Genomic DNA, 13,946 nt, shown 5'->3' with positions numbered 1-13,946 from the left:
GGTTTGGACTGAAAGGGTTAGCATACAGGAAATCTGGAATCTTTAAGCTTTGCATCCATTTCTCTGTTATTCTCACTCCTGTGGCATTTGGTGATTCCATTTGCAGTGCTGTTTGATCTGTAGTGTCCTTTTCTTTCCAGAACACCAACAAGCAAGTATATTTAGCAGCTGAGTTGAGAGCATGTCAGCCTCCTGTCCACAGAGCTGGTTCAGTAGACTAAATTTGGGACCTCTGCAATAGAGGCACATGTTCAGCCACACAAGCATTTATAGCATTAAAACATCTTGCAGAAGCAGAGCTAGGACCTTCTCGTGAGGCAAGCACTGGTTCATGCCCACAGATGGTTCAGTGACGCAGTGTGGTGTGAGAGGTCCCTCGAGTGAACTCTAGCTCCTCTGGCCAGCATTGCTCCTGCCTTTTCATAGCTGAGCAGCAGAGCTTCTGAGGAATGCACTCAGTGAGCAATCGTCAAGTGAGCTTCTGGTGGATGTCCTCACGTTACAAGGAAGTTCTTAAGAGCACCATTTTGCTGCTTTGTCCCTCCAGGGTTCATTTTGCTGTGGGCTCTGAAAGATCTGCCACTGTTGCCCATCGTGGCTTGGATAGATTCCAGACCAGTTCAGGGCAATTCCAACTGGCTGCCATTGTGTTAGCTGTCAGCTAGGTGCTTTCTCCTATTTGTGTGCACATCATGAGCCACCAGACTGCTCCTAGATACAGCTACTGAGAGGGCCACTGACCAAGTCTGTGACCTTTTAGAAGACCCATAATGCAGATTTGTTGTGAGCTTGCTTGTGGAGAAACATTGGAGTCTTGTAAGATCTGGAGCCCTATTATCATCTGGCGCAAAGGAGAATGTGGTAATCAGAGATATGTCACCCATGCTCCTCTCTCCATGCATAGGGCTGTACCCCAAATGCAGAGCTGGAGGTGTGAGGACTCAGATTTTGGATGGTTTTTATTTTAGACTCTTACCTTCCCTGATAAATTCAGCATCAGAGATGAGAGGGTTGTTTCTTTGCTTCCACACGAGGTGAGAGAAATGTCCCTATCTGTAGGCAGCAGTGTCCTGGCCTGACACCAAGCTTTATGTGGGCGAGGGTGTCACAGCTGAGTTTGGAAGCTGGAGCAGAGCAGATTTAAACCCAGCTTCCACCACAGTTCATATATGGAGATCCTTACCCACTTACTCTCTGGAGATCCTTACCCACTTACTCTCAGACCAGGCTGTTTGCTTTTCTATTTTATTTGCTTATTTTCTAGGTGGAATTTACAGTGTGAACTGCAAAACAGAAACCAGCTCTGGCTGTGATCACCTCTGTGAGTGCCTTTCCCTCCTCCAGTGTCACAGTCAGCCGAGGAGAAGCGAAAGCTGTCAGGTCCCTGCAGAAAATGAGAGAAATTAGTGCTGGCAGAGTCTGTACGTGACAGCTTCTCTGCTGAGAAGTTGGAGTCCCTTGTTCCTGCTGGTGTGATCTGTTACCATAACATGCCTGAGATGTTTCCTTGCATTCTTAGAGAGTTTCTTTTGCTCGGGTGTGTAAAGTGAAAGACGTGGGGATATTTACTCCAGTGGCACAGGAACTGTGCTGGGCTGGATTTCTTACCTTCACAGTCTATGCCATGGATTATGCAGTTGTGTTATATGAATAAGCCACATAAACACATCAGCATTTCTGTAACAATCTACATAAAGCTTATGCTTTAAAATCTGTAATAGATTTCTAACTGCTGAATAACTAAATGAAAGAAAAAAACCTCCCTTGAAGAAATCCCAAAAGGTAAACTTAAAGCAAGTTCTTTAATAAGTGTTTTTATTACAATTGTTAGTGCTGAGAATGCCTTTAAGCATTTTTTTTACTATGAAATTCTTCTGATTGTTCAGCTGAATTACTCTTCTTAGCTTCTGCCCCATCCTCTTCACAGCTTTTGTGTAAAGCCCTGTGCTCTTCACAGCTCTTGTGTGAAGCCCTGTGTTCTTCAGCCCTGTGCTCTTCTCAGTGCCTCTGCAAAGTCTTGCTTTACCTGACTGCCAGATGACATAAAAGAATTAGTGATTTTTAAAGACCCTCTGGATCTGAGCTATGTTTCTGTGAGCTCCCCAGCTGATGGTAAGGCAGTGCACTAAATCTTCAGTCTCTCCCTATGGTCAGCAGACTTCCTTCAAGTAGCCAAGCAGCAGAGTCATAGAATCATAGAATCAACCAGGTTGGAAGAGACCTCCAAGATCATCCAGTCCAACCTATCCCCCAGCCCTATTCAGTCAACCAGACCATGGCACTAATTGCCTCACCCAGTCTTTTCTTGAACACCTCCAGGGATGGTGCCTCCACCACCTCCCTGGGCAGCCCATTCCAAGGGGAGTCATCCAGTGTGCAGGTGGGTTTCATGAACACTTTGCAGGATTGGTGTTAAGTAGCTTTCAGATCAGTGGTTCTGTTTCACAGAATCATGGAATCATGGAATGATTCAGGTTGGAAGGGACCTCAAAGATCATCCAGTTCCAACCCCCTGCCTTAGGCAGGGACACCTCCCACTAGCCCAGCTTGCTCAAGGCCTCATCCAGCCTGGCCTTGAACACCTCCAGGGAGGGAGCAGCCACAACCTCCCTGGGCAACCTGTGCCAGTGTCTCACCACCCTCACTGCAAAGAACCCTTTCCTAACATCCAGTTTGAATCTCCCCTCTGCCAGTTTAAACCCATTACCCCTTGTCCTGTCATTACAAGACTTTGTCAGTAGTCCCTCCCTAGCCCTCCCGTAGTCCCCTTCAGATACTGGAAGGCTACTGTAAGTTCTTCTTGAAGCCTCCTCTTCTGCAGGCTGCAGAGCCCCAACTCTCATGGCCTGTCCTCATAGCAGAGCTGCTGCAGCCCTCTGACCATCTTCCTGGCCCTCCTCCGGACTCTGGACTCCTCTGTTCCTTATCATACTTTTAATTACTCCAAGTGCATTGATCATTCCATTTCAATGTATTAACTCTCTGTTTACTACTTGGATGCTATTCTTGTCCTCTTCCCTGCCACATCCCCCTTTCTCTTCAGTGCCTTTCTTGTCAGCTGTCTAAATAGAGTTGTCTCCAAGTTGTGCTGGGTGATGCAGATGGTTGTGTGTGTGTTTAGAGGCCATTCCAAAAACAAAATGTTTTGAATGTAAGCCCTGAATCAAGTTTGGGTTTATAAATTTAACCACCCCCCCCCAGCCAGGTAGTTGTTAGAGGAGACAGACACAGAAACAAAAATCCACCTGATGAAGATTGTCTCTCTAAATACCAGCAGTCCCTAGTTCCAGGATTTCACTCCTTCAGAGATCAGTGTCCCACTGTAGGGGCACTCTATGGTCTGATCTGGCTCTTTCTGTGAATATTCACCCCAGCCTTTGCTGCTGTTGTTTAAATGACATAATTTAGGTAATGAAGTTTACAACCTTATGTTTAAAAACAACCCCCTGGCCTAGACAACAGCAACAACCTGGCATCAGTTTTCTCTTGCAGATCACACTGTCGCCAAGAATTGTTTTTCCCTGAGTGGCTTGAAGAAAAAAAATAATCATTTCGTAGGAATGCTCTTTGATTTGCTGCCTGACACTGCTGATGGCAGCCAGAGCTAAATGTGTGAGTGTGCAGTCATTGTACTGTGTCTTTATTTTGCCTCAGTGTGGGTTTTCTTCCCCATGTCTCAGGCTGTTTTCATATGACACTAATGCTTCTGATTGCACACGTTGTGATTTGTCTTTTGGTGTACAGCAAATTCTCTTAAGCTGATGCTGAATTCTGCTTCTTAACTGATGGTTCAGTTGACCAGAAGTGTTATGCTTCCTGCAAAGCTTGTCTTCTTCATGCAGTATGGAGCAGATCTGGAGAAGATGATTATTCATCTTGCACTAGGGATCCGCTTTGCTTCATATTGCTGCTGCGTGGGGGATCTTGGCATGCTCCAGGTTGTGGCTTTGTTCAGTCTGTAACAGCTTGACAGAAAGGAAAGTATTAGAGGTGCTGCTCACATGAGGGCTTCTACAGCCATTTCTGTCTTACTGCTAACTAGATGGATTCCTGCTCAGTTACTCTGCATTAAATCCAGGAGAGGTTTTTTGGTTTAGCTACTGAAACACACTCAAACATTGTTTCTTGCCGTATCAGCCCTTGTGTCTAGTAACTGAAGCAACCATTCCCTGGACTATTGTATTGCCAGCTTCTTTCTCAAAGACAAAGTTTGGAAACCAAATCATTGTAGAAATGCTACTTTGTGTATCTTTTTACTGGCAGATTTAATCGTGTTGGTACAGCAGAGAATGTGGAGAGCTGTAGTAGTGATAGTTGCAAAGGAGTAACAGAGAAAGCAGGACCCAGTATGGCTGGAAGGATTTTCTCTTGTCTTTGTTTATACAGGTTGTCCTGGCTGTACAGTAGAAAGGAGGAGTATATCCTTCTTGGTTGGGGGTCTGTGAGACAGTAGATGAGAGGAGAGGGAGCATCAGGACCTCCCTGTTAGAATATATTGATAAACCCTGGCTGGAAGTTGCTCTGAGCAGTGCAGGGCTGCAGGCCTGCCCTTGCCTTGTATAGCAGGAGCATGTCCTACCCTATCAGGCAAGGCTAAGGCAGGAGAGGGGAGCTGGGGCCTGTAGCCCTGCTCCCTCCCACAGCTCCCTCTTTGCTTGCAGAAATCAGTGGGTTGAAGTCCCAGTTTTTCTTCCTTAGGCAGCCATGGAGCCTGTGTGCAGCCCTGCCTAGATTCCTCAGATTCCCCCCCCTTGGTTAAGATGGCAGTCACCAGGCTGAACAGGCTGCTGTGGAATATCGGTGTGCGCCGACTGCCTGGATGTGCCAAGCAGCCTTACTGCATTTCAAGTGACCTTTGGGTCTGAAACCTTGCCAAAGGGAGGGGAAAGGAAGCCACCATTGAATGGAGTTTTGCAGAGAGATCCTGCAGACAGATGGTATTTGCATAGAGGATGTGCTGCTGGGGTGCAACTTTACTACAAGGCTTTTGGTTTGGACTCTTTCAGGCGGGCTAAACTCCGGCTATATTTGGAACAGCTCAAGCAGCTCGTGCCTCTCGGGCCAGACAGCACCAGGCACACCACTCTAAGTCTGTTGAAAAGAGCCAAGATGCACATCAAGGTAAAAACACCCCTGGTTTTATTTCTTTTTAAAGCAGAATCTTCCAGAATGTGTGTCCAGAGAGAGGAAACAAGTTCTCACACAAAGTCCATATATCCAACCTTCTGCATTTGTTGACCTTTATTAGTTGCAAGGATTTCAGTCACAGTGTCAAGGTTTTGTGGTTTCCAATTTATCCTGAAGTGTCAGAAACATAAAATGGTGATTTTGTGATTTCTGCTTAGTTACTCATGGTTTATATTGGACTTAAATACATATATATATATATATCAAAGCTATTCTTGGATTAATATATATATGTGTGTGTATATATATATATAAAGACTGAGCAAAGTAGCATTGTACTGATTCACAGATTGCATCAGATTACAAGGAACTCTGAAAGGTCATCTTGTCCAACCTCCCTACAAGGACATCTCCAACTAGAGCAGGCTACATCAAGTCTGATCTTGAATGTCTCCAGGAAGAGGGCCTCCACCACCTCCCCAGGCAACCTGTTCCAATGTTTCCCCACTCTCATAGTAAAGAACTTCTTTCTAATGCCCCACCTAAACCCACCCTGCTCCAGTTTAAAACCACCTGCCCTCTTCCTATCACTACAGACCCTTCTAAGTCATCCCTCCCTAGCCTTCCTGTAGGTCCTCTTCAGATACTGAAATGCAACTCTAAGGTCTCCCTGGTAATCTGCCTTGATTTCAAAGCAAAAAATCAGATCCATTTATGATCAGAAAAAAGGAGATCCATTCATGATCTTTATCAGATCTATTCCTGATTCCCTACTCCCTGATGGAGTCAAAGGGATTACAGCTATCAGCAAGCCTATCCCACATCTTAATGAGCAGACCCCGAAGCACTGACCTCAGATAAAGTGCCACCTCCTGTTAATTGCTGCTCGCTGCATGTGTGTCATGGATGGAGCAAGCTGAAAGCACAAACCAGCCCAAACGCTAACCTGCAGTCAGACAGCAGTGCAGCTTGTACCTTTGCACAGAGTTGATGGAAAGACTTGAACATCTCAGCTATGAAGAGAGACTAAGAGACCTGGGGCTGTTTAGCCTCAAGAAGAGAAGGCTGAGAGGGGATGTTATCAGTGTCTGTAAATACCTTCGGGGCGGGTGTCAGGACAAAGTTGCCAGGCTCTTTGCAGTGCTGCCCAGTGATAGAACAAGGAACAACGTCAGGGGCTGGAAGAGACCTCGAAAGCTCATCCAGTCCAACCCCCCCTGCCAGAGCAGGATCACCTATACCAGATCACATAGGAACACGTCCAGATGGGTTTTGAATGTGCCCAGAGAGGGAGACTCCACAACTCCCCTGGGCAGCCTGTTCCAGGGCTCTGTCACCCTCACAGTTTACAAAATTCCTCCTCATGTTTACATGAAACTTCCTATGCCTCAGCTTCCACCCATTGTCCCTTGTCCTGTCATTGGGCATCACCCAGCAGAGCCTGGCTCCAGCCTCCTGGCACTCACCCTTTACATATTTATAAACATTGATGAAGTCACCTCTCAGCCTCCTCTCCAAGCTAAAGAGCCCCAGCTCCCTCAGGCTCTCCTTGTAGGAGAGATGTTCCAATCACTTAATCGTCTTTGTGGCTCTGTGCTGGACTCAAGCAGTTCTGTGTCCCTCTTGAACTCAGGGACCCAGAACTGGACACATTGTCCCAGATGTGGCCTCACCAGGGCAGCGTAGAGGTGCAGGAGAACCTCTGTTGACCTACTAACCACAGCCCTTTTAATACACCCCGTAATGGCATTGGCCCTCCTGGCCACAAGAGCACATTGCTGGCTCATGGTCAACCTCCCATCAGCTAGCAGCCCCAATTCCTTTTCCTCTTTGCTGCCTTTCAGTAGGTCAGTCCCCAACCTATCCTTGATCCCTGGGGTTGTTCTTTCCCAGGTGCAAGACTCTGCACTTGCCCTTTTTGAATTTAATTAAATTCCACCCTACCCAACCCTCAGCCTGTCCAAGTCTTGCTGACTGGCAGCACAGCCTTCTGCTGTGTCAGCCACACAGAAATGTCCACCTCAACATGAGGAGAAACTTTACTGTGTTGGAGCTCTAGAGGAGGCTGCCCAGAGAGGTTGTGGAGTCTCCTTCTCTGGAGACTTTCAAAACCTGCCTGGATGCATTCCTGTGAGACCTGCACTAGATTACGGTCCTGCTCTGGCAGGGGAGTTGGACTGAATGATGTCCAGGGGTCCCTTCCAACCCCTAACATCCTGTGATTTGCACAGGTAATTACCTGTTCAGGTAATGACTCCCTCAGGCCTCCTCTCTCCAAAGAGACCTTCACTCCCATTTCACTGCTGTATTTTCGGGATTAGACACAGAATCAGACAAGCAGATACTCCTGTGTGCAGGTTTCTGCTGCTGTGTCCAGGAGTGCAGTCACTCCTCTGGCATTTTTTTCAGTGTTGTAAGGAAACAGGTCAAGAAAGGTGTCAGGATAGGCTGAATGTTGCCAATAATCTTGGAATGTTTTGGAAAGCAGCCTGCTGTCGTGCAGGTCCCAGATTCACTGTGCTGGCAGAAATGGCTGTAGTTCACAGCAAAAATTAGAGAAGAGTTGAAGCAGAAGTATTCTGTGGACAACTTTACCAAGCTACTTTCACAAGGTCACAGAATGTTAGGGGTTGGAAGGGGCCTTCAGAGATTGCCAGGTTCAACCCCCTGCCAGAGCAAGATCACCTAGGGCAGGTCACAGGAATGCATCCAGATGGCTCTGGCAAGTCTCTAGAAATGGAGACTCCACAACCTCTCTGGGCTGTCTGCTCCAGGGCTCTGTCACCATCAAAGTAAAGAAGTTCCTTCCAATGTTTAGATGGAACTTCCCATGTTCAAGTTTTTGCTTGTTACCTCTTGTCCTGTCACTGGGGACCACCAGAAAGAGTCTGGCCTCCTCTTCCATCTTTGCCCAGAGAGGCTGTGGAGGCTCCTTCTCTGGAGACTTTCAAAACCCACCTGGATGCATTCCTGTGTGAACTACCCTAGGGGATCCTGCTTGGCAGAGGGGGTAGACTTGATGACCTCTGGAGGTCCCTTCCAACCTCTAAGGTTCTGTGATTCCTGGCACCCACCCCTCAGATATTTGTAAGCATCCTCAGCTAGTCTGAGCACCTTTACTCCAATTCAACCAAGCTAGGCTGGATGGGGCTTTGAGGAAACTGGTCTAGTAGGAGGTGTCCCTGCCAATGGCCTGTGGTTGGAACAAAGTGATCTTGAAGGTCCCTTCCAATCCAAACCATTCCTTGATTCTAAGATTCTACATATTGAAGCTTGCCCTGGGAAGATTGGATGGTTTTGAGTCTCCTGGTTATGAATCACCGAGTTCATTCCTAAAATAGTTAAGAGACTGTAGCCAGGAAAAGAGAGGAAAAGGAAATCTGATCAATTGGGCACATTTTGGTCTGTTGTGTACATGGATGTACTAAATCCTTTGCCCAGTTACACCACCAGGTATCCACCTGTGAAGTGCATGTCTGTGGTGTGCTGCTTGGACATGAAGCTGCAGAAGCTCACTTTCCTCCAACTGGAAAACTGCTCTGTTCACAGTGTCCATTCCTGTATCAAAGAGAGAGAAAACTTCTGCTCTCAGGCTTGCACTGAACAGCAAAATCCCTCAAATGATTTGGCTCCTGGTTTGTTCTGTGCTGCTCCAGGCAGCTCTCCTCAGAGAATCCAGCTTAGGTTCTCTCAGATGGCAGAGGGGAAGGGTCAGCAGCTGTGCTGACTCCTGCACGTCTCCTGAGTCTTGGTGGTGGTGTAAACAGTGAAATCTGCCCTTGCTTATCAGAGCTTTTACTGCTGCAGCCTGTAATTTACTGCATCACTTAGGGGCTTGTAAGTCATAGAATTGTTTTGGTTGGAAAAGACCTTTAAGGACATTCAGTCCAACCATTCTCTAACTCTGCCAAGTCTGGTACACCACATCTCTGCCTCTTTTTAACACCTCCAGGCATGGGGATTCAACCATCTCCCTGGGCAGCCTGTTCCAGTCTTTGAGAACCCTTTCAGGGAAGAAGTTTCTTCTAATGTCCAACCGAAGCCTGCGCTGGGGCAACTTGAGGCAATTTCCTCTTGCTGTATCATCTGATACTAGGAAGAGGAGACAACCCTCTCCTTTCATGGAGTTGTAGAGAAACAGAAGATCTCCCCTCAGCCTTCTTTTCTCCATACTAAACAAACCCAGCTCCCTGAGCTGCTCCTCAGCAGCCCTGTTCTCCAGACCCTTAGCTAGCTTCACTGCCTTTCTCTGGACACACTCCTTCTTGTAGTAAGGGGTCCAAGACTGAACCCAGTACTCAAGGTCTGGCCTGACTAGTGCTGGACACAGAGTCAATCATTGCCCTGGTCCTGATGATCACACTATTGCTGATCCAGGCCAGTATGCTGTTGGCCTTCTTGGCTACTTGGACACATTCTGGCTCATAATACGTAAAATAATGTAGTATATAAACTGATGTAAGGTCTTTGGATTTGTGTGTCCTTCCTGCCTCTTATCTCACCATATTTCTAACACTGTCTTCTCTAATTATCAAGTCAATACTTTTTAATGGCTACCAGTGAGAGCTCTGGCCTTGGCTGCTCAAACTGTGCTGACCTGGCCTCCAGAAGTCCCTTCCAGCCCCTACTGTTCTATGATTCTATGACCTCCGCAACTGAAGAGGTGAGAAAGACAGTAAAAGTTTGCTTGTAAGCCAACAAACCACAAATCCAATTTATTTCAGATTTAATTCTACAAAATGAAAATATTTTAAGTGCATTACAATGACAAGGCATTGGAACAAGGCTGCCCAGAGAGGTGATGGAGTCACCATCCCTGGAGGTGTTCAAGAATCATGTGAACATGGCACCTGGACATGGTGGTGTCTTGATGGTTGGACTCGATGATCTTAGAGGTCTTTTCCAGCAGAAACACTTGTATGATTCTGTGCCAGGTTCCTAAATCACATGTTCTAAGGTGAGGAGGGCCTGCCAGCTAACTCTCTGTCTGTCTCCTTTAAGAAATTGGAAGAGCAGGACCGGAAAGCTCTGAACATTAAAGAACAATTGCAGCGGGAGCACCGCTACCTCAAGCGGCGGCTGGAGCAGCTCTCCGTGCAGGGCATGGAGCGGATCCGCACCGACAGCATGGGATCAACAATATCCACTGACTCTGAGCAAGGTAACGGCAGCTGCACCCGCAGGGGAGCAACAGCACACCCGTGATGGGGGGCTAAAATCAGGCTTTCTGCAGAATGTAGAGACCTGGGGCTGGCTAGTTTGGAAAAGAAACCTGAAAGGGAACTTATCAATGCTGATCAGTATCTGAAGACTGGGGGACAAGAAGAAAGGGCCAGGCTCTTTTCAGTGGTGTCCTGTGATAGGATCAGGGGTAATGGACACAAATGGAATGCAGGAAGTTCCACATCAAGGTCTTGTAATGACAGGACGAGGGGTAATGGGTTTAAATTGGAAGAGAGGAGATTTAAACTGGATGTTAGGAAGAAGTTCTTTGCAGTGAGGGTGGTGAGACACTGGCACAGGTTGCCCAGGGAGGTTGTGGCTGCTCCCTCCCTGGAGGTGTTCAAGGGCAGTTTAGATGAGGCCTTGAGCAATTTGTTCTAGTGCGAGGTGTCCCTGCCTATGGCAGGGGGGTTGGAAATGGATGATCTTTGAGGTCACTTCCAATCTAAACCATTCTATGATTCTACAGTTCTGTGATTCAGCATCAGGAAAAGCTTTGCTGTGAGGGTGCAGGAGCCCAGGAGCAGGCTGTCCTGGGTTTTGGAGTCTCCTTGCCTGGAGACTTTCAAGCCCCACCTGGATGCGTTCCTGTGTGACCTGACCTAGGTGACCCTGCTTTGGCAAGGGAGTTGGATTCAGTGATCTCTAGAGGTCCCTTCCAACCTCCAGTGTTCTGTGACTGTGAGAATTGTTCTATTTTGTGATTTGCAGGACAAAAACTCCCAACTGCATCTTTGGCACTATGGGAGAAAGGTTCTTTTACCTAATCAGCTTTGGACGCCATTGATGCTGCAGGTGTTTTTAAAGCTATTTATAGTGCCCGTGGGTTTGCCTCTGTTTTAAACTATCATCATTTCATGTTCTGCATTTTTAGTGTAATTACTGGCACAGGCTGCCCCTGTAAGAGCCTGGGGGAGCTGACCTGGTGGTCAGCAGTTTCTGGGGGACAGATGGTCACGCCATGGTGGCCACCAGCCGACACCCATATGGGCTGGAATTACCAGGAGCTGTCCTGCAGCCTTGGAGGGCTGGAGGATTTTTACAATTGGTGTCTGTGAGCAGGTTGGAACAGTTCTGGGTCAACATTTGGTACTGATGTCATGCAGTATATTTATGTGGATGAGGACAGAAGGGATTTGAATTCTCAGGTGGACAAGATGATCCTTTCCTCAGAAGCTACTGTGCCAGTTCTTGGGTTTTAATTACATAAAATGAGGGTAGGCTGTGGGTGCTGGGCTTGTTCAGCCTAGAGAAGAGTCCAGGGGGACCTTAGAGCTGCCTTCCAGTACCTGAAGGGATCCTACAGGAAGGCTGCAGAGGTGCTTTTCATAAAGGTGTCTAATAATAGGACAGGGGGAAATGGTTTGAAGCTGAGGGAGAGCAGGGTTAGACTGGAGCTTAGGAAGTTCTCCAGTGTGAGTGTGCTGAGACTCCGGAATAGTTTGCGGAGGGAGGCTGTGGATTCCTCCTCCCTGAGGGTGTCCAGGTTCAGATTGGATGAGGCCTTGAGCAGCTGAGTCTAGTTGAGAGGCATCCCTGCCCATGGCAGGGAGGATGGAGTTGATGGACTCGGAGGTCCCTTCCAACCTTAGTCATTCTGTGATTGAAAAGAAGCTAGTATTCAGGTGTCAGCTGAGGAGTGCTTGAGCATGGCCCAGCGCTCCTTGCTGGCATTGCTGCCTTTCTGAAAGCTGCCTTCTTGTCTTTGCTGTAGAAGTAGACATTGAAGGGATGGAGTTCACCCCAGGGGAAATGGACAGTGTTGGGAGCGCCAGCGATGCTGAAGACCACTACAGTTTGCAAAGCGGCTCGAGCGACGGAGGGTACACACATTCCCGCAGACTGAACGCCAGGCTCTCCTAGTGCCTGAGGTACCCACCCAGCTCAGGACCATCTGACTGAAGCACTTAAACATGAATATTCCAGAGGTGTCAACTGCCACTCTTCCGGGAAACCCCAACCACAGTCCTCTGACCTGGAGGTTTCTTACCCACGGTTCCCTGCACTGTAACCACGATATTAGATCTTGTAAATCCTGGGTCTGCTGCAGAGAACTGTGGTTAGGTACAGTTGTGACTTAAAGCTAGCTTGATGTAGCCATACTGCAAATTAAAAGAAAAAAAAATAATGATGTCATTCCATTCAAGAAGTATTAAATTCAACCTGTTGGAAGTGTGGTGTAAGGGGAGTTTGACAGTTATTTTGATTTTTGCAGAATCCATTTTCAGCCATGGAAGGATAAATGGAATCTACAGTGTGTTAGTGATTCAGAGATACAAAAAAAACCAACCCTAAAACTACTTTTTTTTTCTGTTTTCTTTTTTTTTCATGAAAACAAAACAACCCAAACGTTTAGAACGCCGTGTCGAGGGCTCCACAGAGTAAATCCTTTCAGCAGTTGTTGTTTGGGTGAAGCAGGCAGATCAGTCTTCAAATCTCAGCTGATCTTTCAGCAAAGGTCATATTTACAAGTCACTGCTGTACTTCAACACGGGGGAAAAGCCAGCTCTAGTAATGACTTCATGTGGGATGATCTCAACTGTCTTTTGCTTTTTTGTATTCAGTATCCAACCAGCAGCTAATCATCTTCTCCATGCTAACGGGAGCAGCACTGCAAGTTTAACCTGTTACCGTGGAACTGATGACATCTGAAGCATTTCAGTGGCTTTTTTGGGGGTTGTTTCTTTCATTTCTTTGGCTGAAGAACACAGAAACTCAAGTGCTCAACTTGGTGATAGCTAATCTTTCCTTGCAAGGAACTGAAATCTCTGTTTGCTTGTATTTTGGGGTTTTTTTTTCCCTTTTCTTCTATTCACACACATCAATACATATTTTTTTTGTGGAGGGCATGGCTTACAAGTACAGTATTCAGCTAGGAGAGAATTAATTTTGTTTTCTTTTGCACACTATAATTGCATTTTTCTATTCTTAAAGTGCAAAAAAAAAAAAAAAGAGGAAAAAAAGAAAAAAAAGAGAAATGTAAGCTGTAAAACAGCAAAGTTTATTTAGTACTCATCAAGCTGTTCAGAACATATTTACCCAAATTGTAGCAATACTCTGAAGATGTATTTTAATACAACTTCTGCTTAGTTGAAGTCATTAGAGCTTGGCTTGCCGGGTAAGAAAAACAATTGGACCAGTTCTTTGCATTCTCTGTTTAAAGAAGGTCTTAAAAAAGGAAAAAAAAAAAAAAGAAAGGAAAAAAAAAAAAAACAAAAAAAAAAAAAAAAAACAAAAAAAAAAAAAAAAAAACAAAAAAAAAAAACGCAACAAAAAAAAAATGAAAAAAAAAAAAAGAAAAAAAAAAGAGAAAAAAAAAAGGAAAACTGAAAAAAAAAAAGGCAAAAAAAAAGCTCTAAACACTTTTAGGGAAGTGATTTTAGCAAGTGTAGTCTATATTTCCTGTAAGAGATTTTGTATTATATTTTCCTAAATGTTCTCATTTACTTGTATAGGGAGGGGAATGGTACAGACCCAGACCAGAGTCTCAGGGACTCTTCACCTTTGTCATATTGTGCCTTGGTGACCATTTATGTATGCCTCTCCTTTCCATTGTTTAAAGGACAGCTAAGCTTTGTTTCTAGACCCTCTGTTGG

At 46.1% G+C, this 13,946-nt stretch overlaps 1 protein-coding gene across 2 annotated transcripts in view; it reads left to right on the top strand.

Moving 5' to 3' along the window:
- Positions 1–12,650, top strand: part of MXD4 (MAX dimerization protein 4) — a 38,618-nt gene extending 25,968 nt beyond the window's left edge. For both annotated transcript variants that reach the window (XM_064151570.1, XM_064151569.1), the window contains exons 4-6: positions 5,007–5,121; positions 10,129–10,288; positions 12,065–12,650. In XM_064151570.1, coding sequence (XP_064007640.1) covers positions 5,007–5,121; positions 10,129–10,288; positions 12,065–12,213 — 424 coding nt within the window. In that variant the 3' untranslated portion in view covers positions 12,214–12,650. The remainder of the gene's footprint in view (positions 1–5,006; positions 5,122–10,128; positions 10,289–12,064) is intronic.
- The last annotated feature ends 1,296 nt before the right edge of the window (positions 12,651–13,946 follow it).

This window comes from Pogoniulus pusillus, chromosome 11 (assembly GCF_015220805.1).
Source record: "Pogoniulus pusillus isolate bPogPus1 chromosome 11, bPogPus1.pri, whole genome shotgun sequence".
Classification (NCBI taxonomy): domain Eukaryota; kingdom Metazoa; phylum Chordata; class Aves; order Piciformes; family Lybiidae; genus Pogoniulus; species Pogoniulus pusillus.
Note: the sequence above shows the minus strand (reverse complement) of the source record. Positions and strands in the feature narration are given on the sequence as shown.